Source organism: Gobio gobio, assembly GCF_949357685.1.
Source record: "Gobio gobio genome assembly, chromosome: 12".
NCBI classification, from domain to species: Eukaryota; Metazoa; Chordata; class Actinopteri; order Cypriniformes; family Gobionidae; genus Gobio; species Gobio gobio.
Window position 1 is genome coordinate 7,338,244 of NC_137105.1, and position 26,070 is coordinate 7,364,313.

The 26,070-nt window shown below is 38.9% G+C and overlaps 1 protein-coding gene across 2 annotated transcripts; it reads right to left on the reverse strand.

Moving 5' to 3' along the window:
* Nucleotides 1-39: 39 nt before the first annotated feature.
* On the reverse strand, nt 40-26,070 carry lpin1b (lipin 1b). 2 transcript variants are annotated; one of them, XR_013817696.1, is made up of 22 exons: nt 25,677-26,070; nt 23,114-23,314; nt 22,889-22,984; nt 19,774-19,988; nt 19,567-19,653; nt 17,255-17,369; nt 16,852-17,122; nt 16,673-16,766; nt 15,764-15,924; nt 15,494-15,587; nt 15,334-15,403; nt 13,998-14,090; nt 13,833-13,888; nt 8,423-8,561; nt 6,738-6,886; nt 6,575-6,661; nt 6,339-6,491; nt 5,961-6,019; nt 5,753-5,820; nt 4,762-4,876; nt 4,469-4,572; nt 43-1,587 (listed from the first exon to the last, which is right to left on the reverse strand). XR_013817696.1 is itself a non-coding variant. In XM_079832038.1 (20 exons), exons 2-20 carry the CDS (start codon nt 23,303-23,305, stop codon nt 1,422-1,424), a joined length of 2,457 nt encoding a protein of 818 aa, XP_079688164.1. In that variant the 5' UTR covers nt 23,306-23,314; nt 25,677-26,070; the 3' UTR covers nt 40-1,421. The 2 variants fall into 2 exon arrangements, 1 of the variants encoding a protein (XP_079688164.1); XM_079832038.1 differs by lacking the exons at nt 5,753-5,820; nt 5,961-6,019 and having other exon boundaries at nt 40-1,587.

Genomic DNA, 26,070 nt, shown 5'->3' on the forward strand with positions numbered 1-26,070 from the left:
AACTGATAAATTAAATAAACTGAACGCCACAGAATATTTCCTGCTGTAGTTTTATTGAAGATCAAAAACAGATGGATTTTCCTTCAAAGAAGAATGACCTGAGAATCTGATCAACTGCTCTTTCACTGAAAGAAAATCAGACAAAACACCAAACACTTTATTTGGAGCTAATAGCTGAAAACAATTTTCAATAAAAGGAAGAAAGAAAGAAAAACCTGGTTATATCAACAGCATCATGCTACAGATATAGCATCTGTCTCATATACTAAACATCTAAATCTTTAAATCCCATTGAAATCATAATAAAATGGAAGAAACCCAACCAGGGTTATGATTATTAATTCATAAGAAAATATGACAGCATATCTTTCTTCAGTAACGGATAAAGTGCTGGTTGAAAATATATGAAGGCAGGAATATCAGTGATATGACCGCAGAAGACCTTTTAAATAATCAGACAGATAAAATATTACTTAGTACATTAAAAAGGTACTAATGCTGTCCATTCAAAAATAAAGAAATGTAACATTTCCTATATTCTCTCCTTTGCAGTTTTTAATTTCTCTTAGAATAAAGGAGTAAATCTCACAAAAATTGTCATGTTTGGGTCATATTTTGCATAAAGAAAATGTGTTTTTAGACCATTAACATTATAGTAAATAAATAAAGGAGGTTAATTGTCACTAAAATGTCACTCTTTGATCGGACCACACAGGCCAGTCTTCGCTCCCCATGTGCATCAATGAGCCATGACCCTGTCTCCGGTTCACCACTGTTTCTTCCTTGGAGCACTTTTGATAGACACTGACCACTGCAGACCGGGAACATCCCACAAGAGCTGTGGTTTTGGAGATGCTCTGACCCAGTCGTCTAGCCATCACAATTTGGCCCTTGTCAAACTCGCTCAAATCCTTACGCTTGCCCATTTTTCCTGCTTCTAACACATCAACTTTGAGGACAAAATGTTCACTTGCTGCCTAATATATCCCACCCACTAACAGGTGATGAAGAGATAATCAGTGTTATTCACTTCACCTGTCAGTGGTCATAATGTTATGCCTGATCACTGTACACACACACATTTATTTATATATATATATGAAGTGAAATATGACCTGGACATTTCAAATTGTGTGAAATGTAACATTATTCAGTTTCATTCATACATTAACAGATGCTTTTCAACACAAAGCTTGTGGTCACAAGCAACACTGAAAAGGTAAAAGTACAATATGCTATAAATCATAAATGACATGTGAAGACATTTTTTAAAGAAAGTGCTTTTTTTTTCTGAGGTCCAGACCCAGACATGAATTTTTTGAGTGCTTTTCATATGTTTGCACTGATTTCAGTATGTTCAGTTTTGGTTTTCAGCCTGTGCCTGCATTCTGTGCAGTTTATGTGAGCGCCCGTGCATCTGATCAGCGAGTGGTGTTGATAGTGCTCGCTATCTGTCCGTCCACGAGGGGGAGCTGTTCTCTCCAGAAGGTGAACTGGCTGAAGGTGTCACTGCAGGGGAAATCACACGAGCTGCTGCGCTTCAGGAGCGGGAAGACGTGATCCACCACCTCGCCCAGACGCACGTACCTGCACAGGTAAACCACAGCTGACACACTTATTCATATAAAGCATTTAATCCCACAGACACACAGTCAGCAGTGCTAACTGAGGGAGTACGAATTAAAGCAGCAACACAATTGGCTTAACTACATTTATCAGAAGTGTGTGTGACAGTCTGTTTTCAGAACAAAGTAGTTTTTCCAGAAATAGTAGTGGTGTTGTTTTTTTGTCACAACGTATTGTGCGCACAGATTTATAAACCAGCAAACTAAGGTAATAATGAAACATCTCATCTTAAAGCTGCACTATGTAACTTTTCCGTCCACTAGAGGTCGCCTGTTCAAAACAAAGAATCTGGATAATTTTTGAGCAGAAATCAAATCATGTTCATGGATGTGATCATTAACGTTACTGTAGTATGAAGCCGAGCAGGAGTGTTGTAGAGCTGAGCAAGGCCGCTGGAGCGATTGTTAATAAGATGAACGCAACACACGCCTCGCGAGCAGAGGGACTTTTATTATGCCACAGTCGCCGGCGCCACTTCCGTTTTTCCGGTCATGAGTATGAGGTAACGCAGCTCTGTTTATCATATTAGACACATCTGAGTGTGTTGAAAATGATGTTATGACGTTACTCCGTGCGTTCGCTCGGCAGCTGCTATGACACTTGTTCACACTGCAGTGAGAGTAAAGCGTTTCTGCAAAATAAAACTGAGGGTAACGCAGATATGACGCAATCGACAGGCGACTCCATCACACGTCCCGGTTCCTTGGTTATTTCTCACGATTTACAAATAGTTGGAAACATTTTAGATATTGTAAGTACTCAACTGAACAACATTGAATTGAACTTTATTTATATTTGCATAATTTCCAACATTTTTGTGGACAGTATTTCATGCTGCGTTCACACCATGTCATAATTACCGTAATTTTACGATGACAGTACATGACGTTTTACTCAGTGCTGTTATTCGTTACTTTGGGAATGTAATAGGTTACATATTACAAGTTACCCTATTTAAAATGAATAAAATAATGAAATGGTTACACTGCTTATTACAAGTAATGTAACTGATGACATTTGGTTACTTTTTGATCACTTTTCTATTTTCTAGCACTGAAACACATTTGTATCACTTGCCATGGTGGCAACTCTCAGACAGGTTGTAGCCACAAAGCCTTTCAGTGGCAATGTGGATGGATGTAATTGTCAGATGTGATGCGCTGCAAATTCTAACAAGAGAGCCAATCAAAAGCCTCAGAATAGCATCGCTTTACTAAACAGCCTTTAAATGGCCAGAGACATCGTGCACATCAAACAGGCAAAGCAACAACTGAATATTATTCAACATATCCTAGCTTTTTACAGAAAATATTCAGATGTACAATTAAGTAACTGTAATTTAACTACACTTTATTTTTCTCATTATCTGGAACTGATTACAGTTACATTTATTTTGTAATTAAATTACGTAATCTAGTTACATGTACTCCCCAACACTGGTCAACACTATCAACGCCTAAACGAACCTGCAGGGGTCAGGTGGTACAGAGGTCACATGGTACAAGTAGGAGTTGTTGTAACAAGTTGTAACTACGAGCTCTACGAGGACGTGAACACTTTTTACAAATCTCGTAATTAAGATAATTATGACACGAATGCATCTTTAGTATTGTAATTTCTAGTGTAAAATAAAATTATTGTTATAATTAATACAAAATATTAAAGGTGCACTATGTAACTTTTCCGTCCGCTAGAGGTCGCCTATTCAAAAAAAAAAGGCGTAGGTTGACGATGCCACGTTTGAGTGCAGAATCTTGGGACATGTGGTCTTCATCTCACAGCCGGTAGAAAACAATCGGGATAGGACCATGAAAATCATGCAGAAATCATGTTCATGGATGTGATTATTAACGTTACTGTACTATGAAGCAGAGCAGGAGCGAGTGTTGTGGAGCTGAGCAAGGCCGCTGGAGCGATTGTTAATAAGATGAACGCAACACACGCCTCACGAGCAGAGGGACTGCCACAGTCGCCGGCGCCACTTCCGCTTTTCCGGTCATGAGTATGAGGTAACGCAACTCTGTTTATCATATTAGACACATCTGAGTGTGTTGAAAATTATGTTATGACGTTACTGTGCGTTCGCTCGGCAGCTGCTATGACACTTGTTCACACTGCAGTGAGAGTAAAGCGTTTCTGCAGAATAAAACCGAGGGTAACGCAGATATGACGCCATCGTCAGGCGACTCCATCACACGTCCCGGTTCCTTGATTAAAATCGCAATTTTCTCACGATTTACAAATAGTTGGAAACATTTGGGATATTGCACGTACTCAACTGAACAAAATATGTAATACTGGCCTAGTGGTTTTTGGATATTTTACTGAAAAAATTTTACATAGTGCACCTTTAATGTTTACTTTGCAGTATAATTGTAACTTACAAGTTATATGTTTATGATATATATTTTTTAATAATTAGTTAAAAACTAATAAGTAAACTAATAACTAAAAGTAAAAAACGAATAACTTAATACATAAAAAAAAAAAAAAAAAGATTAAATATTTTATGTTTACTTGCATGTCATGTGACCATTATCAGCATGTGTTGTTAAATTGAAATATTAAGTTAAAATCTCAGGGGTACTTTTAATAAATATTTTACATCTCAGGGGCTCGGCTGACAAAAACCTCAGGGAACCCCTGTGCTAAGTATAAAAAGCTTTAACTTCAGCATTCCCTCCCCAGTGAGATAGTTTGCTACTTTTTATTAGTCAGTAGCATGTAGTATAGATAACTTTAAATAAACCAAAAAGTAGCTTGTCTTATGAGTAGCTCAAAGCTTGACAAACAACAGTTTTTAAAGGAGCTTCCCCAACACTGGTCAGTAGTGTGTACTCACGATGAGATGTTGGTCTTGGCATGTTCCTGGATCAGTTCTCCTTTAGGATTGACAGTGAAGATTCTGTTTAAGGGAACACCCACCTCCTTATAGGAAAACACATCCTACAGACACACCAAATGGGGATTACAAACCTCGTTTCAATCCATCTCTTGCAATTAGGTATGCAAATAATTTTGACAGATGTTAGCTAATAATTATGTTTATTATGGCTGATATGATGACCAATTAACCAATATATATCGCATTATAGCTAATTTCTTGCATTCTCATAGTCACTCATGTCCACTTACGGTGTCTCTGTTCCCGAACGCTGCGTAGAAGGGCTCTGTGTTCGGGAGGAACAGATTCTTAATATCTGTCAAGCACGCCACCTTGAACTTCTCCGGCCTCTTCTCAATCACCTCCCTGAAAAGCAGAGAGAAAGTGTGTATGAGCATCATTGTGAGGAACAACATTATGCAAAGGTCCTTTATTTGGGTTTGGGTTTCAAACTAAAACTATTACAAATATTTTGGTTAATAGGCATTACACCATTATATAGAATATAATATAAATATTAGCTGAAAAATGAAAATTAGAAATGCCTTGGCAATAAACTAAAATAAGTTGAAGTTGAAGCACTAAAATGATTAACTGGAAATAAATAAAAACTAAAACGAACTAAAACTAAAACTGAAATAAAAAAATGATACATAAATAACAATATTAAAAAAACAACAACTAATAAAATGACAAAAGCACATAATGAAATGACTAAAAATTCAACTAAAATTAACATGAAAACTAAAAAATTATTAAAATGATAATAATAAATAATAATAAAATGACACTAAAACATGGTAACGGCAAGCATATTCAATTTATACATGTATTGAAACTGATTTATGTACAAATATATCCATACATATAAATGACTGATAATGCATTTAACTTATATAATAATAATAATGTGTATTAAAGCCATGAAAAATGATTATTGTGCCAATACTAGTAAAGTATATTTTGAATGTGTTAAATGCAAGATGGAGTGTATTGTGTAACCAAAATACTGATAATATCCAGGGGGGGAAAGGATTGTATGCATAATGTGATGCTTTTAATTATAAATAAGCCCAAAATACATTCTTATTTTGAAATGCATATGCTTTACTACTTCCAGCTGCTCATTCAAAAAGATGAGGGCGATGCTAGCTCCGTCCGAAAGCTTAAAAATGCTGCATTCGGAGGCATCAAGGCACGTTCAAATCCAATGTTAGCTTCACTTCCTGTCTCCTGAGATACCTTCATCTGAGGTAGCATAGATGTATCCTTCGCTGCCTTTGATATCCCACAATCCTGTGTGTTCCATTCTGTGACAGTTAAGATGAAAAATGAAGATGGCATCTGAAATTTGCGGTTGGTGGTCAGTTTGTGTGTAAATGTACGTTTCTGACCAACGTTTTACTATTGTAGTAATTAAATAAATGTAAAATATTTGCTTAGTTCTCACCAAAGTTTGCTCTATTTTGCGGTAGATCATTAAACCGCTACGTTGCCTCGGAAGTCGGTCTGTAATCAGTTTTAGCAAGGTTTTATTTAATTAAATAATTGCCTTTTGAAATGTAATAATCATATTAGTCTATATAGTGATTCCTGTTTTTCTGTCCCCATTTGTTATACCATTTAAGATATTTAAGACTGTTTATGACATTAAATTTGATCAAAATTTAAGACGTTTTAAGACTAAATTATTTTAGTTTTTAGTGTATTTTTAATTGATTACATTAAAATAGAATTAGCTTAGTGTAAAAGCAAGAGAAGTTAATGAGGTGTCTTCAGATATATAGTGAATCAAGTCGTGTGTGTGTGTGTTTGTGTGTATAATCACCTGTGCAGTGCTGAAAACAGGCTGCTGGGACTCAGTAAAACGGGTCCTTGTGGTAACATGGTTCCTCTCTCATTGACCCAGTGCAGGTAACCCCGTGTCATGTCAGCCATACCGATCGCCCTCGCTGAGCAATACAGAAACTTATAACCGTTCCTGCAAAACATACACAAGCATTTCACTCTTCATCCTGGTGATAAAGCAGAGAATCAGAGAAAGTGGTTGTGGTGGACTCTTACTGGCTGACGTTATGATACAGGTGTGCGATGCCCTGATGGGTCCAGTCTTTACCCAGTGTGGGCAAAATGTGCCCCAACTTATCTGACCTGTGAAAAAAACAACAGTAACATAAAGCGATCTGATATATTATTGTGTATATTGATTATGTTTGCGATTATACACCTGGTGATTGTGCCATCGATGTCTGAGATGATGATTTTATCATTCCAGTTCCACAGGTAGATGGTTCCCTTACAGCAGCATGTGCCCTGATACTGAGTCGTCACGCTAAACACCACGTCATTAGGGCCGTCCTTTAGCTGCAGACTGACCTATAGCAGACAAACACACAGTCACAACCACAACCAGTGTGTGCAATTCACCATCTTCTAAACTGCCCTTTTCTCATATGTAGTTTTGGAAAGTCTGATTCATTCTACGGAACTGATTTGTTTCGAATGAGTCAGTGATTCAAGTTCTGCATGAAATTCCAGGTCTTCTGTTTTGTAGCAAAATGCTGCTGTTCATTACCGTTTTAGACTCAAATTAAATTGTTTTTAGTAGTATTTAGTGTGGCATTAAATCTGTTCAAATGTACCTAATTAAGATAATTCATTCATTCTAAAAACTCATTTTTAGCTCGTAAAAATCGTATTAAATTATAAAATTAATAATAATATTATTATTTTTTTCATCTGTAGGGCCCTATTTTAATGATCTGAGCGCATGGTCTGAAGCGCATGTGCATGTCCGAATCCACTTTTGCTAGTTTAAAGATGGAAAAAATGGTCGGCAGATTGTCCCTAGTCTCTTAATGAGTCATGGGTATGTTTTGGGTGTAAAGTGCAATAAACCAATCAGAGTCTCATCTCCCATTCCCTTTAAAAGCCAGTTGCGCTTGCACCATGGTGGATTGCTATTTACATGGCGGAATTTGCGAGCGGAAAGACTGAACACTTCTCCAGAGAATAATCCTTTTACTTTTAATATTTAAAAATGTTTGTGTGCTGCTGCGCGTCCCTGTGTGTGTAATAAGTGTGTGTGTAATAAGCAGAGTGTACGCACGTTGTGCACCGGCCTATAGGCGCGTATTACTAACGTGCTCTTTAAATAACACAAAAAATATTGAGTTTTCATTTGCCTCAAAATAGCAACTCGCCAACAATGCGCCTGAACACACCTGGTTTCCAGATCAGCACGCCCATGTGCGAACAGATGGGCACGAGTGCATTTGCCATTTAAACAACGTGGTGCTGGACGTGAAAATTATAACTGCGTCGGGCTGAAACTAGCAAAAGACACCTGCGTCGCATTGCGCCGGGTGTATGATCATTTACTCACACTAAAAATAATCAATCTCTGAGTCCATATGATGCAAGTGAATGAATGCTGCTCGGTTGACGCTTGAAAAACAACACACAGCGATCGTCACGGTAATCCATACGACCCCAGTGGATGAATGAATGTCTTCTGAAGTGAAATGATAGGTGTGTACGAAAAATACTCAAAGTTTTTAACTTGTTTAACTATAAATCACGTTACGTCTCACGCAAACTTATGTCACGCATCACAACATTATGACAATAGACTGGAAGCATTGATTTAATAGTTAAAAATGTGATGGATTAGTCACAGTCAGTGTGTGTGGTTTTTCAAGCGTCAACCGATCAGCATCCATTCACTTGCATTATATGGACTCACAGAGACTGATTAATTTCCTAAAAATGTTTGTATGACTTCATGTGTATGACTTTCTTTTGAAGAAAGAAAGTCATACACAGTACATTGGGGATGGCATGAGAGTAGATGTTGAGAGAATTTTCATTTTTGGGGTGAACTATCCCTTTAATTAAATTTAGTACACTTACAAGTTGTTCTGAAGAAAGGCGGAGAGTTTTTTGATAGGACACGCCCCCTCCAGCAGGGGCAGGGTCTGTGTGAACAGGAACGGGGGTTTGTTTGGCAGGTAAGTGATCTTCATCACTGGAGGAGGACTCGTCTGGCCGTCTGTAAACAAACACTTGGTTAAACATATGAATAACTATAGACCACAATATAATTTCAGATGAAATCATATGATGTATCCAGGGCCGGATTAACATAAGGGCTAGGTGGGGCTGAAGCCCCAGGGCCCGAGCACGGAGGGGGGCCCGTGATTGGCCGAGAAAATGATTGACAATCGATCGGGAGCACCTAAAGTTTTCCTGTTGGGCCGCTCGCAAAACCACACCACGCCCCCACAAATTAAGCGCTGTTATTTAGGCTACTGGAGTGCTGCGAGTGCATGGGAAAATCAAAAGCCAGGTGAAGAAACGGCGCTACCTGAATAAACCGCACGCGCATCCAGCAGTGGCAGCGCGAGAGCAGCTGGGTCGTCGCTGACAAACTCGTTCGGCGCTTTCGCCGCTCCATTGAAGTCATAACGAGCGCCAGGCAGTCGTTTTATCCATTTGAATTTGATACAAGCTCAGGGCCGGCCCGTGGCATAGGCGGAATAGGCAAATGCTAGGGGCGCCACTCATCCATAGGGGCGCCAAAATGCATTAATGATACTATTTTATAAATATTAATTTGAAATATTACCAAATAAAGCGCAAAAAAACGTAACTAAGTCCCCCGCATCTTCCCGGTCCGCCTCATCAATCTCCCCCCGCCGAGCTACTTGAAGTGCGTCAGAAATAGGGCTCGGGCGTATGACGTCATTACTTTGCGTGGCGGCCATGTTGATGGCCTCATTTGCTGCTACTCGGACTACTGCGCACTGTTTATAGACGTGCTCCCTCTCAGTCGTGTGTCTTAATTTGGCGTTATTATTGGAAACCATGGTAAACCGTTGCTGCATTGTGGGGTGTAACACTAGATCACATAATCGCCATGGGAAAAAGTTCGAAAATGGATTAACTTTCCACCGCTTTCCTGCTTGGAGACGCAGCCACGGAGACCAAGTAATGTTATCCGAGGTAACAAAGAGTCGTCGGCTCGCTTGGATCGCGCTTGTAAGACAAACTGTTACCTGGGGATATGGTGTTGGCTGATCGCGGCTTTGACATAAAGGACAGTGTGTGGGACTTATGTGTGCCGAGGTAAAGATCGCTGCTTTCACAAAAGAACACTGTCAGCTGATGCAAGAGATGTGGGGAGCACAAGAAAAAATGCCCACCTCCGAATTCACGTGGAAAGGGTGATTGTAACCGTCCGCAACAAGTACACTATTTTGTCAGATAAAGTACCGATTCACATGGTGTTGCCAAGCAAGGACGAAGACATGACATTCCTCTATAAGATTGTGTATGTATGTTGTGCTCTGACAAACATGAGCCCTAGCGTTGAAATAAAATAAATGTGCATTAAATACAGCCATAAGTGTCTGTTGCATCCATACCCACAATCTTCAAAATAAATATACTTAAATCAATATAATGTGCAAAAGCAAGAAGTGTCACACAATCGCAATAACCGTATAATGTGCAAAAGCAAGAAGTGTCACACAATCAGATATTTTTCAGTGTTTATTTGCAAGTAGTGCAACCCGAGAACACAGAACGGTGCAGAATGCTTCAAGGTAAAAGGTTAACGTTACATAGGCTTCATGGTCTGCAGCTCCTGAACCCATCCATTTGTGAACTGCTAATTTCATATGAATCCAAACCGTTAATAGTTCCAATTTTGTCCATATACCGGTCCCTGGCTTCCCTATTTAACGTATCCCGGTAAATTCCACATCCTTTTCGGGATTTTAACATAGTTTTTCTTTCTCCCAACTCTGCTTCTCCTCGTTCGATTTGCTGTTTGTTTACATTCGCGAGGCCATCAACATGGCCGCCACGTCCCAGAATGCAACGCAGCGCCCGAGCCCTATACAACGCGAGATCAGTTTATCGTTTGGGGAATTTGTTCTGTGGCGTCGCCGCATAACGCAGACAGGATTGCTTTCATTTTTTAGGGTGCTTGGCCGCTCGCGCCAGGTGTTGACACGGTGTAAGTTGCCTGATTATTTATGACGGATGGCCGAATTGAAGTGTCTAAAAAAAAGACAGAAGCCCTCTGATGCAGGGAAGATAAGGGAAACACTGCTCTTCTTACATAGTATTTGTGTCTTGTTTCTAGTCTAAATATCTAAAAATTCTTAAATCAAGGTGCATTTAGGCTACTAGATAAGTAAAATGACAGAAGATAATTTTCTTGTTTTCTTGAAAATAAAATCAAAATGATGTGAGTTTTTGCTTAAAACAAGCAAAATTATCTGCCAATGGAGTGAGAAAAATAATCTTGTTTCTGATTGAAATCTTGTTTCTGTCCCAAACATAAATTAGTTTATTTTTCTCACCCCATTGGCAGATAATTGTGCTTGTTTTAAGCAAAAACTCACTTCATTTTGATTGTATATTCAAGTAAACAAGAAAAATGTCTTATGTCATTTTACTTAGTAAATGCACCTTGATTTAAGAATTTTTAGATATTTGGACTGGAAACAAGAAAAAGATTCTAAATAAGAAGAGCATTTTTTGCAGTGTAAAGACAGAAGTAAAGTGATGTAGGCAAACAAATGAACAATTTATTTATTTGCATAGTAGTAAAATACTAATGTTTGCTAATTAATTCCAGTTATTTTTACCTTAAACTTTATGCAAGCAGCTGTTCCGGGTTCTCCAGAGGCCACAGCCAGTGTGATTTTGTCAAAAATAAATAATATAAAAATATTAAACGCATGTAATATCACTTTTTTAATAGCCTAATGTTTTTACTATGCAGTTGTGCAGTTTTAAGGGGGTGTATAGCAATTTTAAAATGTATTTGCCGAAATTAGTAATGATATTTATATACAGGTTTATTTAAAATAGCAACATTTTATGTAAAATTCACACTAAATATCAAAATTTCTCAGTTGAATTCCTGGTGAAAACATGAAAATGCTCATAGTTTAGTGGAAGATTGCTGCCATCTACTGGAAAACAAACACTTTTGCTAGTTCTCAATGAATAGTTTGGCAATGAATGTTAGATGCAATTACTCTTGCTATTTGTGTTTAGGCTGTAATGTGGCGTAGGTGCAATTTTTGTACAGTTTTACTATAATCAGCCTTTAAAAAATAAAAAATAATAATAATATCATGAACATAATGACGGGGTAGAATGGACTGGACATCAAAACAACAACAACAATAAAAATAAAACATCAATGCATTACAAAAATAAAACAGTACGAGTGTTTCCACAACTTAGACTGAAAACATGTAGTGCTAAACCTTGATACAAGGGGCACCAAGTAAAATCTTGCCTAGGGCAGCAAATTGGTCAGGGCCGGCCCTGTACAAGCTCAACATCATGTGTACAGTAAAGGCTCTGTGGCAAAATTGGCTGAACCAGACTGAAAAGCTCCGACCATGTCTGAAGTGTTGAAGTAAATATAGACTGCCTACACGATGGCCGTAGCCAGCTATGAGGTCTCCGAGGTCCGGACCGCTGTATTTTTCCGAGGTGTAGGCTACATAGCTAATAAATGTTGTGAAATAATTGACCACCAATAGAGTGCTTTATGTACACATAAGCTGCTGCGCGAGTCACGCGACGCTTCAGTAAACGGTGTGAGATGTAAGTAGCCTATACATTATAGCCAAACTAAACATTTCATATTTCAAACAACGTTCAATGTTAAACAACGAACAGACTATCAGCCAGAGCTCAGCTTTAGGAGGGGAAGAGACAGGGCAAGAGAAGGAAACTGAGAGAAAAAGAATGAGAGAGTGATGAAATGAGGAGAGAGCAGGTATGACCAGTGTTGCCAACTCTGGCAAGACAAATAAGCAACCACAGCTTCAAAAACAAGCCCAATATTATTATATTATTTATTATCATCAATATAATTTATTATCAGTTATTTTGTTATCAATAAATGAGCCTGCAACATTTTAAACTGAAACCTCTCTGAGTTTGAAAAGCAAAAACAGATGTGATTTTACAAAAAATCATCAAATTGCAATAAAGGGCATGAAATATCCTCCAATCAGCAGTGAACAGAAGAGGTTTGGAGAAGGAAAAAGTGACGTGAAGGCCAATTTAGTCGGAGTTAGTGCACACATATTAGGTGCAGAGTAGTGAACACGCACTACAAACTGTGAAAAAGACAAGCCCTGCATCTCAATCTGATACTATCTGCCCTAAATAGTATTGGAAATTACTAATGTCACATGCTATTTAGGATGGATAGTATGCACATTGGGATGTATGCAAGCACTAAGGGAGTGCTGCAATATAGCCACATATTTATTATAAAATAATTGGGAACCATACCTACTGTTAGTATACTAGTTTTTATTTTTATTATAGCCTGTAATGATAAATATGTTATACAAATATTTTTTAAAATTAAATGAGGTGCCTGTCCTCCCTGTTTCCTCTCCATCTCTGTTCATCTCTGCTGGTGGCATTGTTTGTAGAAATGTATACGTCTATTTACGTCTACTAACTATCATTATGTGCATTTATAATGTCACATTGAATGCAATTTTTCTTCAATGAGGGGGAGAAGGAGGCGGGATGTGAGAACGAATTACTACAGCATTTGTATCATAGCACTGATTGTCTATTAGCTTTGAGAAGACAGTGTCAGTCAATGTATTGGACAAAACAGTGACCATAAATGTAAAGAAATGAAGTTGCTTGTCATATTTCCCTAACAAGCAAACACATTTTTTAAAATAAGCCCAAAAAACTGCAACACGTGTTTTTTTTTACACGACCTGCCATAAAAAGAAGTCGCGTGTTATACGCAGACTTGGCAACTATGGGTATGACAATCTACTGCCCACCTGCATGGTTTTGAAAGCTATTTATTATTAAAAAAATTTTAGCCTTCAAACATCTTAAAATGCACATATATAGATCAGAGAAATCAAAATTTTCTTGGGGGACCATGCCCCCAAACCCCCCAAAATACCTCAAATTTGGGACCTCACAGGTTTTAAAACTCCTTAAGGCAGTTGTATATACTCAAAAGTTGTTGCTTTTTCTGGAAACCGGTTTGCTTTGACCTCATATCTGGAGTTAATGCATTTATGCATTTAAGGCCTACTGAATATTAAAATGGAATATTCAGACAGTATATACTCATTGTATCTCTGTGCTTTGAAGATTTCGTTTTTAAAAAATACTAATTATTTCTGTGGTAGAAAACGTTGTGGCACTAAGATCGGCTACTATGGGGGCCCTTGGGTTTGTCATAGCCCCAGGGCCCTACATGTTCTTAATCCGGGCCTGGATGTATCCATCAGATCTGAACCTGTTCTTGATGGTCTCGTCTCCTGCAGCACAGACCGAACCGCATGAGACTGAATCCTGCAAACGCAAAGAACCTACAATTGAGAACTTCACAGATATGTTAGTCCACATCCAGTGCATCATTTGAAACAAAGCCCATGGTGATGATGTGTACATATTTGAGTACCGGTTTGGTGCTATTTGCTCTTCCTCGCCATGAAAACCACCATCTTCCTCGGTTTCTGGGCATCTTCTCCTTCATGAGTCTCTCTACGGTGGCCTGTGAGGGACATGCACACAAGCGTAATGCTAAACAACCGAAAAACTCTCAAAATAAACTCTCAGAAACTGAAGCCACTAAGACGCAAACACATGCTGGACTCTCATGCAGGAAAGAGGATTGATAAAAATTTGAGCAACGGACTGAGGAAGTAAAGAAATGAAGCAGGTGACAGAAAACAAACTCCAGCACAGAACACACATGACTGAGCCCTGCAAACTAAAGTACACACACACACAGATGGAGGTGATACGCAGGACAAGAGAACAGATGGAAAAAGTTGATCACAGAATCACTGAGAGTAATCTCACATACTACAATATACCATTCAAAAGTTTGGGGTCTGTAAGATTTTTGGATGTTTTTGAAAGAAGTCTTTTATTCTCAATAAGGTTGCATTTATTTTATCAAAAATACTGTAAAAACATCACATGATCCTTCAGAAATCATTCTAATATGAATACGAATATGCTTAATATTTTTTGTGGAAAAACATGACAATTTTTTTCAGGATTCTTTGATGAATATTCAAAAGAAGTCTTTACTGCCACGTTTTATCAATTTTTAATGAATCCTTGCTGAATCTTATAATTAATTTCTTTAAAAATATATCTTACTGACCCTAAACTTTTAAACGGTAGTGTATAGATTTTTATATATGGAATACGCAAATCATTTGATTTTTTAATTTACGTTATTGACCAATATTAGATGTTTAATAGTGCATGCTCATTTCCCATATTTTTAATACTTGGAACATAAATAATTTGATGTCATAGCTTTTAAATGTTTGGGTGATTATCCATTTTTATTTTTTATTTATTACATTAAAATAATTATCAGCTTATCTGTATCATCCATAATTTTATATCTCAAAGTGAATATCCATTTTCATTTTTTATTTTATTAAATTAAAATAATTATCATATTTTCTGTATCATCCATAATTTTATATGTGACTAAATAATTTATATATTAAAAAAAACATAATTTATATTACTAAATTAAAGGCATAGTGATACCAGTATTAACTAAATATTTATTTAAATACAAAAACAGTCATAAAAAACTGCACAGGGACTTCTGCGAGAACTACTGAGTGAATCAAATGAATCAGCGAATCAGCAAGTTAACTAAAATAAAACATCTGAATTCATTGATTTGCTAAAATGAATCGTACTTCCAAATGTTACTGAAGAGAGACTATATAATCCCCAGTACTGATGTGAGTGTGTGCGTGTACCTTAGGCAATGGTTTCTGGAAGGCTTGCATAGCCAGCATAATAGGAGCAGCAGTGCTCCAGTTATAATACCTGCACAGATAAAAATAAATAAATATAGCAGCTGTTATTTCAGTCCAAGACAAATGAGACGTGAATCGATTACCGTAATGTGACACTCACTTAGAGCCAATCTTCACCACCAGATTAGGGTCATCAATGATAGATGGATTATCAGCAAACTGCTGAAAAGACACAGACTTCTGCTGGAAATGCTCTGAATGAAAGAGAGAGAGACAGTAAATCAATAATGATGCATACGTTTGAGTGATTGTAAGATTAAGGACAGACAGATACGCAGGTAAGCAAATGCAGACATGAATGCTTAATGAATGCATTTCAAGCAAGTAGTCCTGACTCCTGTTGTACATAATTAATGTGTAGTCTGTGCACCTTTAGTGATCTCTCTGTTATCTGTGAGGCCTCCACAGAGAGAGATGGCCATGGTGGGCAGGTCGTAACTGTCCACTCCGCTGTCTGCTCCTGAGCTGCACATAGACTGAGGAGACACGGTCACACTGCAGACGCCATTCTCACCCAACCGCTCTGAACCACTGAGAAAACACAATAACAAGCAATACAAAGCTTAATGGTTGATATAAGCAATCTTAGCCATTCGAGCATACATGTATATGATAAAACCGACTATCATATTCTATCACTCTCTCAATCATCATTGTCACCTACAATAAAAACATAACTTTGATCATAAAACTAAGCATCTAAATATCATCTTACAAAGACATTATTAGGAGATATAGCGTGACAACTGATATTTATATGCATCTCTATACAGTTATAAAGAACTATCAAAATGTAATCTTCATTTTTGGCCATATAAATAAGCACCAAGTTGCTTTTTTTCTCAGATTGGGCCTCAATTTAGGTGTTTTTCCTCCTCGAGTATGAGCTCCATATTCTAATTATGTCATACTATGTGAGCTATAAAAGCCTGATGCATCGAATATGATACTCAAAACTAACATGATACAAAAATATTTTGACCCAGCATTTAACCCGTCCAAGTGCACACACACAGTAGTCAACACACACACACACACACCCAGAACAGTGGGCAGCCGTATTGCTGCGGTGCCCGGGGAGCAGTTTGGGGGTTCGGTGCCTTGTCGTGGTATTGAGAGTGGAGGAGAGCGCTGGTTATTCACTCCCCCCACAGACAATTCCTGCCGAGACTCGAACCCGCAACCTTCGTGTTACAAGTCCAACTCTGTAACCATTAGGCCACGACTGCCCAATGTCAGGCTTTACATGGTTAATACAGATTAAAATAGGATGACACACCTTTTAGGGAAGTAAAGTGCCGCCACCTCCGGCTCCAAATCTTTTATATCATCCAAATACACACCATCAGAACCCAGATGGCGACTTTTCTTATCTGCATGAGAACACACAAAACACCTTGAATTAAGTAATACACAAAAAGCCAGAATTTTTAACCCAAAACATGATGCACTAATAACCTTTTCTTTTAGTCTTATTTAGTGGGCGGGGTCCAGTTTTTTCTCCTCCCTCCTCAACCTCAGACATCACGCACGCTGCTGGTGTCACATCCTGCTTTTCAAACTCTTTCGCTCTGTTTGATTGGCCATCATCAGCATGTAATGTCCTGTTGCTGCTGTCATGGTGATGGGCGGCAGTCTCAGGGATGACTCTGAAATGTGTGTTGTCAGAGACTGGGATTGACAGTGGGCACGCAGGCAGGGCGTTTGGTTTCGCTGACAGAAATGATGGCTGTAAATACATTTTTATTATGAGGTAAGTATGAGTTTAATACATGAGGGGGTCTTTCAAATCACATTGATGTTATAGTTGCTGTTAGTTGGGTTAATGTGTCAGTGAGTTGGTTTTTAGGATTACTCTGACCTTGGCAGCTTGTGGTAACTCCCCCCAGGACCACAACATGGCCGAATCCTCCTGATGATCTTTACAAAGCAGTTCAGAGTCACTCTTAGGGGTGCAGGGACGAGACACATTAGGACTGGAGAGAAAAGAGAGGACATAATCAATACATTTTATATGCAAAACAAAAGGAGAAAAAAAGAGAGCACTGACAGAGATTATTAGGCAATATTTTTTATAATCGGCAGAAAACAATTTATTTTGCAGTGAATAAATGGTATGTGAGCGAGTCTCTGTGTTTGGGCTCTTCCTTTATATTTATACCTTTATATTAAAAAAATCATTCTAATATGCGGATTTGCTACTCAAGAAACATTTAATATTATTATCAATGTTGAAAACAGTGTCTACGTCTTCCTACCGGCATTCACCCGTTACCCGTCTTAAAGGATTAGTTCACTTCAAAATGAAAATGTCCTGATATTTTACTCACCCCCATCTCATCCAAGATGTTCATGTCTTTCTTTCTTCAGTTGAAAAGAAATTACGTTTTTTGAGGAAAACATTCCAGGATTTTTCTCCACATAATGGTTTTCAATGGCAACCAACGGGTTGAAGGTCCAAATCAATGCAGTTTCAAAGCACCTCGAAGGGCTTCAGAGGCTCTGCACGATCCCAGCCGAGGAATATTGTCTAATCTAGACAAACCATCGGTCATTTAAAAAAAAAAAATGTATATACTTTTTAACCTAAATTGCTCATCTTGCTGTTCTGCGGCTCGCCATGGATTGCGTAATTACGTCGGAAAGGTCACGCTAGACGTAGGCGGAAGTACCGCCCCCGTGTTTACAAAGTGCACATGCGAAGACTAAGGCTACATTACATTAATCCGGATAGATTTGAAAACTGAGTTTTTGTTTTAAAACGCTCTCTGTCCACACTAGCGTTTTCCAAAAGTTTCTCATCCACACTGAAACATCAGTAAACGCCAAATTCAACTTACTGCGCATGCGTAAAACCTCATAAAAGCTCACTGAGATTAGACAGACATCATAAAGTTATCACACAATTCTTATGGCAGGACCATTTATTTAGCATTCACCATTCACTGATGCGTCCAGGTCGCACTCGGTCAACCATTATTATGTTTGGTCTAAAACGCAACTTCACTCGTGTTTTGCCACAGGAGTCAATTTTCTGTCATCCTTGCAGGACTGTGATATGAAGTGTGCAAAGTAACATATTTTAGCAACTGTGTGAAAGTGAATAGCACATAACTGGCACAATAGCGGTATAAACATACATATCTATTGGTACAATATGCGTCACATGACTAAACATGCATCATCGTTCTCAAATACCTCCGTCTTCACAGTCCACACTACGACGCAAAGACGGCGTTTTCAAATGTATCCGCTTTGAAGAGCGTTTTCAAAAAGCTACGTTTTCGTTGACTTAAAACACCGTCTCAGTGTGGACAGAAGGGCAAAACGGAGAGAAAAAGATTTTTCAAATGAAAAAGTATTAGTGTGGACATGGCCTAATACAAACATCCTTTAGCAAAAACGATGTCGGACGATTTTGAAGTTGAAGATGGAGTGTTTTTTGGTAAAGGGCGTTTGTATTAGTCTTCACACACGTTCGTTTGGGGCGGTACTTCCGCCTACGTCTAGCATGACCTTTCTGGCATGATTACGCAATCACTGGCGAGCCCCAGAGCAGTGCAAGATGAGCAATTTAGGTTAAAAAGTATATACATATTTTTTTATTTTTAGAAAATTACCAATGGTTTGGCTAGATAAGACCCAATTCCTTGTCTGGGATCGTGCAGAGCCTCTGAAGCCCTTCCTTTGAAACTGCATTGATTTGGACCTTCAACCGTTGGTTGCCATTGAAGTCCATTATGTGGAGAAAAATCCTGGAATGTTTTCCTCAAAAAACATAATTTATTTTCTACTGAAGTAAGGCACGAACACCTTGGATAAGATGGGGGTGGGTAAATATATCAGGACATGTTCATTTTGAAGTGAACTAATCCGTTAACTCACACATTTAATCAATTTAATGCATCCTTTCTAAAAAAAAAAAAAAAAAGTAACTTCTTCAAACAAAAATATCTTACAGACCCCAAACTTTTTGAATTTATTCTTTAATCTGCCAATATTACATATTTAATAGCACTAATAATTTAATATTACATATTTAATAGCACTAATAATTTAATAACACTGTTAAATGCAATCTTTAACAACTCTCAACATTTTCATACTGTACATTATACTGTGATGCCTAAATTAACTTGAAGGATTTAAAACTCAATTTTGTTTGGGCTCCACCTGTGAACAGGACTCCAATCTCCATCTGAGCGAGCATAGGTTGTGTGTTGCTTGTTTCCAGTGGAAAAACCTCCATTCGGCAGGTCTCTACAAACATAGAAACATACATAAGATACCTGTGTTGGGCATAATAGTAAAAAAAAAAATGCAACTACTTTTTTTGAGATTGATGTATTTTTCTAAAAAGGCTTTAACGGATAAGCTGACCTGTTCTGATCAGGCTGCTCGCTGTCATTGATGTCGATGTTGAACAGTTCCTCCTCTGAGAACTCCACGCTCTCCTCCCTCTTCACATCCTCCACTCTGCACTTCCTTCTCCTCTTCCTCCTCTTCTTCATCATTCCATTCTCAGTGCAGGAGCCCACCAGAAAACCCCCGTCGGACGGAATGGGAGATGTGGCCAGGTAAGATGGAATCACTTCCTGTAGGGAATCATCAGAAAAGAAAGTTAGTCTGAGATCTGATCAAACAAGTGTGTACTGTAAACTCTGTGTGAGCTATCAACAGACATTAGTAATACGTTTGTTTTGGCTCTGAATGAGGTCACATAAACATGTGCAGCGTAATAATCTGAAGTATTAGATGAGAACAAAAGAGATGGAATGATGAGAATAAGGATGTTCCCTCGGCTGATCTCAGCACCACAAAGTCTGATTCTCAAAAACATGAGTGTCACATTTGCAGTGGTTTAACCGCACTTCCTATAATTACTTCCTGTATTTCTTTCAATAGAGACAGTGCATATTTAGGCCACGCTCACACCGGGGGGGGGGGGGGGGGGGGGGGGGGCGAACCAACGCTCTCCATTGACTTTGCATTGCGTGAGTCTGCCTCCTTGTCATTTCGGACTTATAACAAAAAACAGAACAATTTCTAAAAGCTGATATGCGACAAAGTGTACAGCAAACAAGCTAAAAAAAAACACTGAAATAAGTTTTTATAAGCTGTCGACCCAAAAAACGAGCGTTTAAGGAGACAAAAGAGGATAAAGGCAATAAATCGTGAAGCTTCAGCAAGAAGAATGGGTAAATTTTGGGATCCTGACACTCAGTGTGCCTATGTGTGCAGTAAATATTTTGTCACTGTTAAGTCAAATATCCAAATGTCAGTTTTATATATTATATTTCCTGTCGCTGATGACGTTCCCCTCCAGTGTGTGTAGTTCTCAGTATAATATAGCATGTCGCGCTCTATCTCATTTGCCTGTATCCACTTTTGTGTCCTTAAACGCTCGTTTTTTGGGTCAACAGCTTATAAAAACTTCTGGGTTATTGGTTCTGGGATTTGTTTAGCTTGTTTGCTGTACACATTGTCACATATCAGCTTTTAGACATTGTTCTGTTTTTTGTTATAAGTCCGAAATGACAAGGAGGCAGCCTCACGCAATGCAAAGTCAATGGAGAGCGTTGGATTGTTTTTTAAACGGAAACGGTGCAGCGTTGAACACCCTGTTCTGATGACGCAAGAGTTGCAACTATGGCAGCTGAGAAGGCCATTCTTTGTGTTCTTTTTGAGAAATTTTCGGAGCCTGATGAAATCGATATAAATACGTGTTTAATAGTGCAAAATACATGCAATCACTGCCCTTGCTGTCCAGAATAAAATACAACATCCCAATCCCATTTAATTAACTTTTTTATCAATTCTAATTTAAATCATTTTATTTCTAGTTCCTACTTTTTTAATAGCTTGTATTTTCTCTTAATTACACTTAATTACCATATGAAATTTGGTATATACATAAACTTACCTTGCAATGAAGCTAAAATAAAAAATAAATACATCATCATGTTGATATATATATATATATTTACTATAAAACTCTTACGACAATAATGTCTTCTAATATCTTCAATTGTTGCGTATACCGAGCTGCAGCGGACACATTTGTAAACAACTTTACTTGGACCCATTGTGCGAGCTGTCTCTTTAATACAGCGTGGTTTATATACATGTTGCTGCTGATCGGGCTGACATATTTGACACACCCACCAAATGAGAGAAAACGCATCTCAAACCCGTTGCACACCGTTTACAGGAAACATGACGTTCAACCGGAAACCGTAGCAAAACGTTGCGCACCGGTTTGAGCTTTGAACATGCCCCAGAATTGGATACATGTTATTTTATCCAATCTGATTGGTTCTCGTCACCTGTCATTCAACTTTACGCTCTTGGCCACTACTGCGAGAGTGCGCGGGCGACACCGTCACCCCAACTCCGTCAAAACCTTGCTAGGCTTGCTTGCAAGACTGGTTTCCCACTGAAGCTAAGCAGGGCTGAGCCTGGTTAGTACCTGGATGGGAGACCAACTGGGAAAACCAGGTAGCTGCTGGTAGAGGTGTTAGTGAGGCCAGCAGGGGGTGCTCACCCTGTGGTCTGTGTGGGTCCTAACACCCCAGTATACTATACTGTAACAAGCACCGTCCTTCGGATGAGACGTTAAACCGAGGTCCTCTCTGTGGTCATTAAAAATCCCAGGATGTCCTTCGATAAAGAGTAGGGGTGTAACCCCGGCATCCTGGCCATCATGGCCTCCTAATCATCCCCATATATACAGATTGGCTTCATCACTCTGTCTCCTCTCCACCAATCAGCTGGTGTGTGGTGGGCGTTCTGGCGCAATATGGCTGCCGTCGCATCATCCAGGTGGATGCTGCACATTGGTGGTGGTTGAGGAGATTCCCCCTTCTATATGTAAAGCGCTTTGAGTGCCTAGAAAAGCGCTATATAAATGTAACAAATTAATTAAATTAGGCTGATCACTTTCGTAGAGATGGCCGCAGTTAAACCAAATTCTGTAATTGATTTACACCAAAAAAAAAACCTTTCACAAGGTGTTCGCTGGAAGAAAAAAAAAGAAAGGATAAAGGATCTCGGACCGGACAAACCCGATTTACAGATCCAACAGCAGGCCAGTGACAGAGGACGAAGCTACACCCGCGCTTGTTATGATAAACGGAGGTGGCTGGCTGGATGTGATGTTAGCAATGCCCTTTTTTGTGTCGATACTGAAATTTTGTGGACAACAGCGGTAAAAGACCTCAAACATCTGATCTAACTGAAAAATGCAAACGTCATGATAGTAGCCGCAGCCATCTTGATAATAGCATGAAACTAACATTTTGGGCAGAGTTAGCAGAGTTTCTCTTTAATGCTTGAATTTAGTCAACATACTTCTTGGTACTACTTTGTATTTTTTTGACCTCCCCCCCAAAAAAACGCCCCCCAAATAATTATTATCATTAGACGCCACAGGAAACAAGTATGAATATTGATAAGCAAAAGGTAAGTGTTTGCATGTTTCTCTGTTGTTCTGCACCTGATTGTCTTCTGTCTCCTTGACAAAAAACGCTTCTCCGTTCTCGCCTAGCTTCATGTGCAAATTCACAGGTTCCCCATTGATCTTAATGTCCACCTGAGTGACAGAAAGAGAGAAGATACGTCAACACATTATGGACCAACCAGATATCATAGGGAGGTCAGACAACATAATATGTTGATGATATAGTCATTGTTATCTCAACTGTATCCTGGTACCACTCACCACTTTCTCCCGTGATCTCAGGACACCCATCTTTCCAAAGCGTACGTGAAATGGAGAGCAGATCAGAGCTCCATCCGGCTGTCGGACAACGATCACATCGATGCAGCCGGACAGTGTGGCGGGATTCAGACCTCTGTAGAGTTCCTTCACCTGCACGAACACCTGCCCTGCCAACTGACCCACGTAATTCATGGTCTGAGTCTACATGGAGAAAGGAGGAGAAATGTCATTAAAGGGATAGTTCACTCTGAAACAAAAATAAAGCCATCTTTTACTCACCTGGTGTTGTTCTAATGCCCTATGACCTTCTATCTTTTTCGGACCTCAAAAGGAGAAGTTTTAAAAAACGTCCTGTATGCGCTCTTCCATATAATAGCAGTGAATGGCGACCAGGCTAAAACTTTACAAAAAGGATACAAAAGTATCACACAATGATACCTGAACACTTTCCATATATGGCACGCGTCTCCCTGTATCATTGCAAGATATGGCGCGCGTCTCCCTGTATCATTGCAAGATATGGCGCGCGTCTCCCTGTATCATTGCAAGATATGGCGCGCGTCTCCCTGTATCATTGCAAGATATGACGCGCGTCTCCCTGTATCATTGCAAGATACTTTTCTATCCTTTTTGTAAAGTTTTAGCCTGGTCGCCATTCACTGCCATCATATGGAAGAGCGCGTGCAGGATGTTTTTATTTTTTATTTCTCCTTTTGAGGTCCGAAAAAGATAGAAGGACATAGGGCATCAGAACAACACCAGGTGAGTAAAACATGGCTTTATTTTCATTTCAGGGTGAACTATCCCTTTACTGGAACCTGTACAAGTATGGTCAGTATGAAATTTATGGAGCACACTCTTTTAAGTGTGGCATTTTCTTATATTAAAATACTTTCAGAATTACATTGAAGAAGAGACCAGAATGTCAGACATTTTGAAGGTGGGCGTTTTTGCCATGCATGAACCAGTATGCAACCACCCAAAACAGCCTAGCAACCACATAGCAATGAGGAACTTGTAGTCATGGGCGTTTTCAAAACCTTTGTGAATCATTAGTTTAAAACCAGTGATTCAGAGCGTGTGTCAAACTTCCAAAATGACGTGATTTCAGTAAACAAGACTTTATTACGTCATAACTGTTTTGAGATGTTTCAAAATTTCAATGGTCCACTGCTAGGGAGCGATGATCTCTGTAAACCCATGAACCAGTGTCTATATCAGGGCTGGGAAACTCTGGCCCTCGAAATCCACTTTTCCGCAGATTTTCAACCATGGTCAAACTCATCAGCCTGTAGCTTTCTAGTAATACTGAAGACCATGATTAGCTTGTTTGGTCGAAGCTAAACTCTGCAGAAAGAGCGCTATACAAATTAATGTGAATTTAATTGAATAAGTGAATGACGTCAAATTCTTTGACACAAAGACATCTCTTTGGAAATGCTATCCACGGTCAGTCTGGTCAATCTGATACCCCCAAGAGCAGAAATGAATTATTGATTTTCTGTCAGAATCTCTTGTGAGATTATTACTGTACAAGCAGGAATTCTGTCCCCAGTCCCTTCTGTACTCGATCAAACACACATGATGCTTTTATCAAAGACTCTCTGGACGATAAGAAACGTTCAGTCCTCTCAGCTGATCACAAAGGTCAATGATCTGACCATAACATACACACTTCCAGACACTAATAAAGAACATCTGTCAAACGCCACAGGATCAGATGGCAGAATCTGTTCTGTACTTAGAGTGATTATCGCTGCTGTACTCCTCCTGGTTTCATATTCCAACATAAGTGAATAATGTCAGCCCCAGACATGCCAACTGAGTTAACAGAACAGATGATTCCGGAAATATACAGAGGAGAAAAGGATCTTAAAGCCATCAGTTTCTCACTGAAGCTATAAGTGAAGTCCATGCAGAAGTGAACTATTCAAGAAATAGTCACATAACTCAGAATTAACCCTTGCATGCAAAGAGGTCAGACTCAGAGGAGGGACGGAGGAGAGAGAGAGAGAGAGAGAGAGAGAGAGAGAGAGAGAGAGAGAGAGAGAGAGAGAGAGAGAGAGAGAGAGAGAGAGAGAGAGAGAGTAATGTTATCAGGCCCTAAGAAGAGAGTATGATCTTGTCAAATAATCTTCAGCAGCACAGAGCAGTTATTTGCATTCAATTTCATATTACTGAATTGAATTAAATTATAATATTATTATTTTAAAATTACATATACTTTATATTGTGGAATGTTATTCAGTTATATTGTAGCGTGTTGTTGAATGTACATTCGATGTAGGAGACTTTAAAAGAAAAAGTCTTGTGATTCAGGGCAGATATGAGCCATCAATGCATAATAAATGATCCACAACATAAGCTCTGAATTTAAGTGTGACTTATCAACAGCTGTCATTATATCAGTTATGTAATCAGAGTTAATACGAAAACAATGTTTACAGACATCACTTAAGAATGTCAACTCAACAATTTCATTATAATCCCAAAACATCAATAAATTACACACACACACACACACATAAATAGAATGATTTAGATGACAGTTCATCTCTCTTACCTCCAGTAAAAGCTCCGTTCAGCTCATCGTGTTTCCAGAAGAGTGAAGGACAAACACGGTAACATTCATGCGCTCATATTCTCTCTGTCATATTCATATTCATATTCCATGTGTTAGCGGACCGATGTGAGTGACGTCACATACGCTAGAAAAAAAGCACCGTGAGAAAAGACGCCGATTAGCCAATCGGTGAAAATTACTTCTTGCTTTCTTCTCGTCGGCTCACTTTCGTATTCATTCACGCTCGGATGTCGCCTTCCAGATTTCACATGACATTAGACCGCAATATTTGTATCATCCGGCTGTTAGACACTGAAAGAGAGCCGATGAGTTGTGGGCGGGTCGCTGATAGTTTGTTTTATTTTCGGCTCTTGCAGGTACCGCTTTGAGTGAC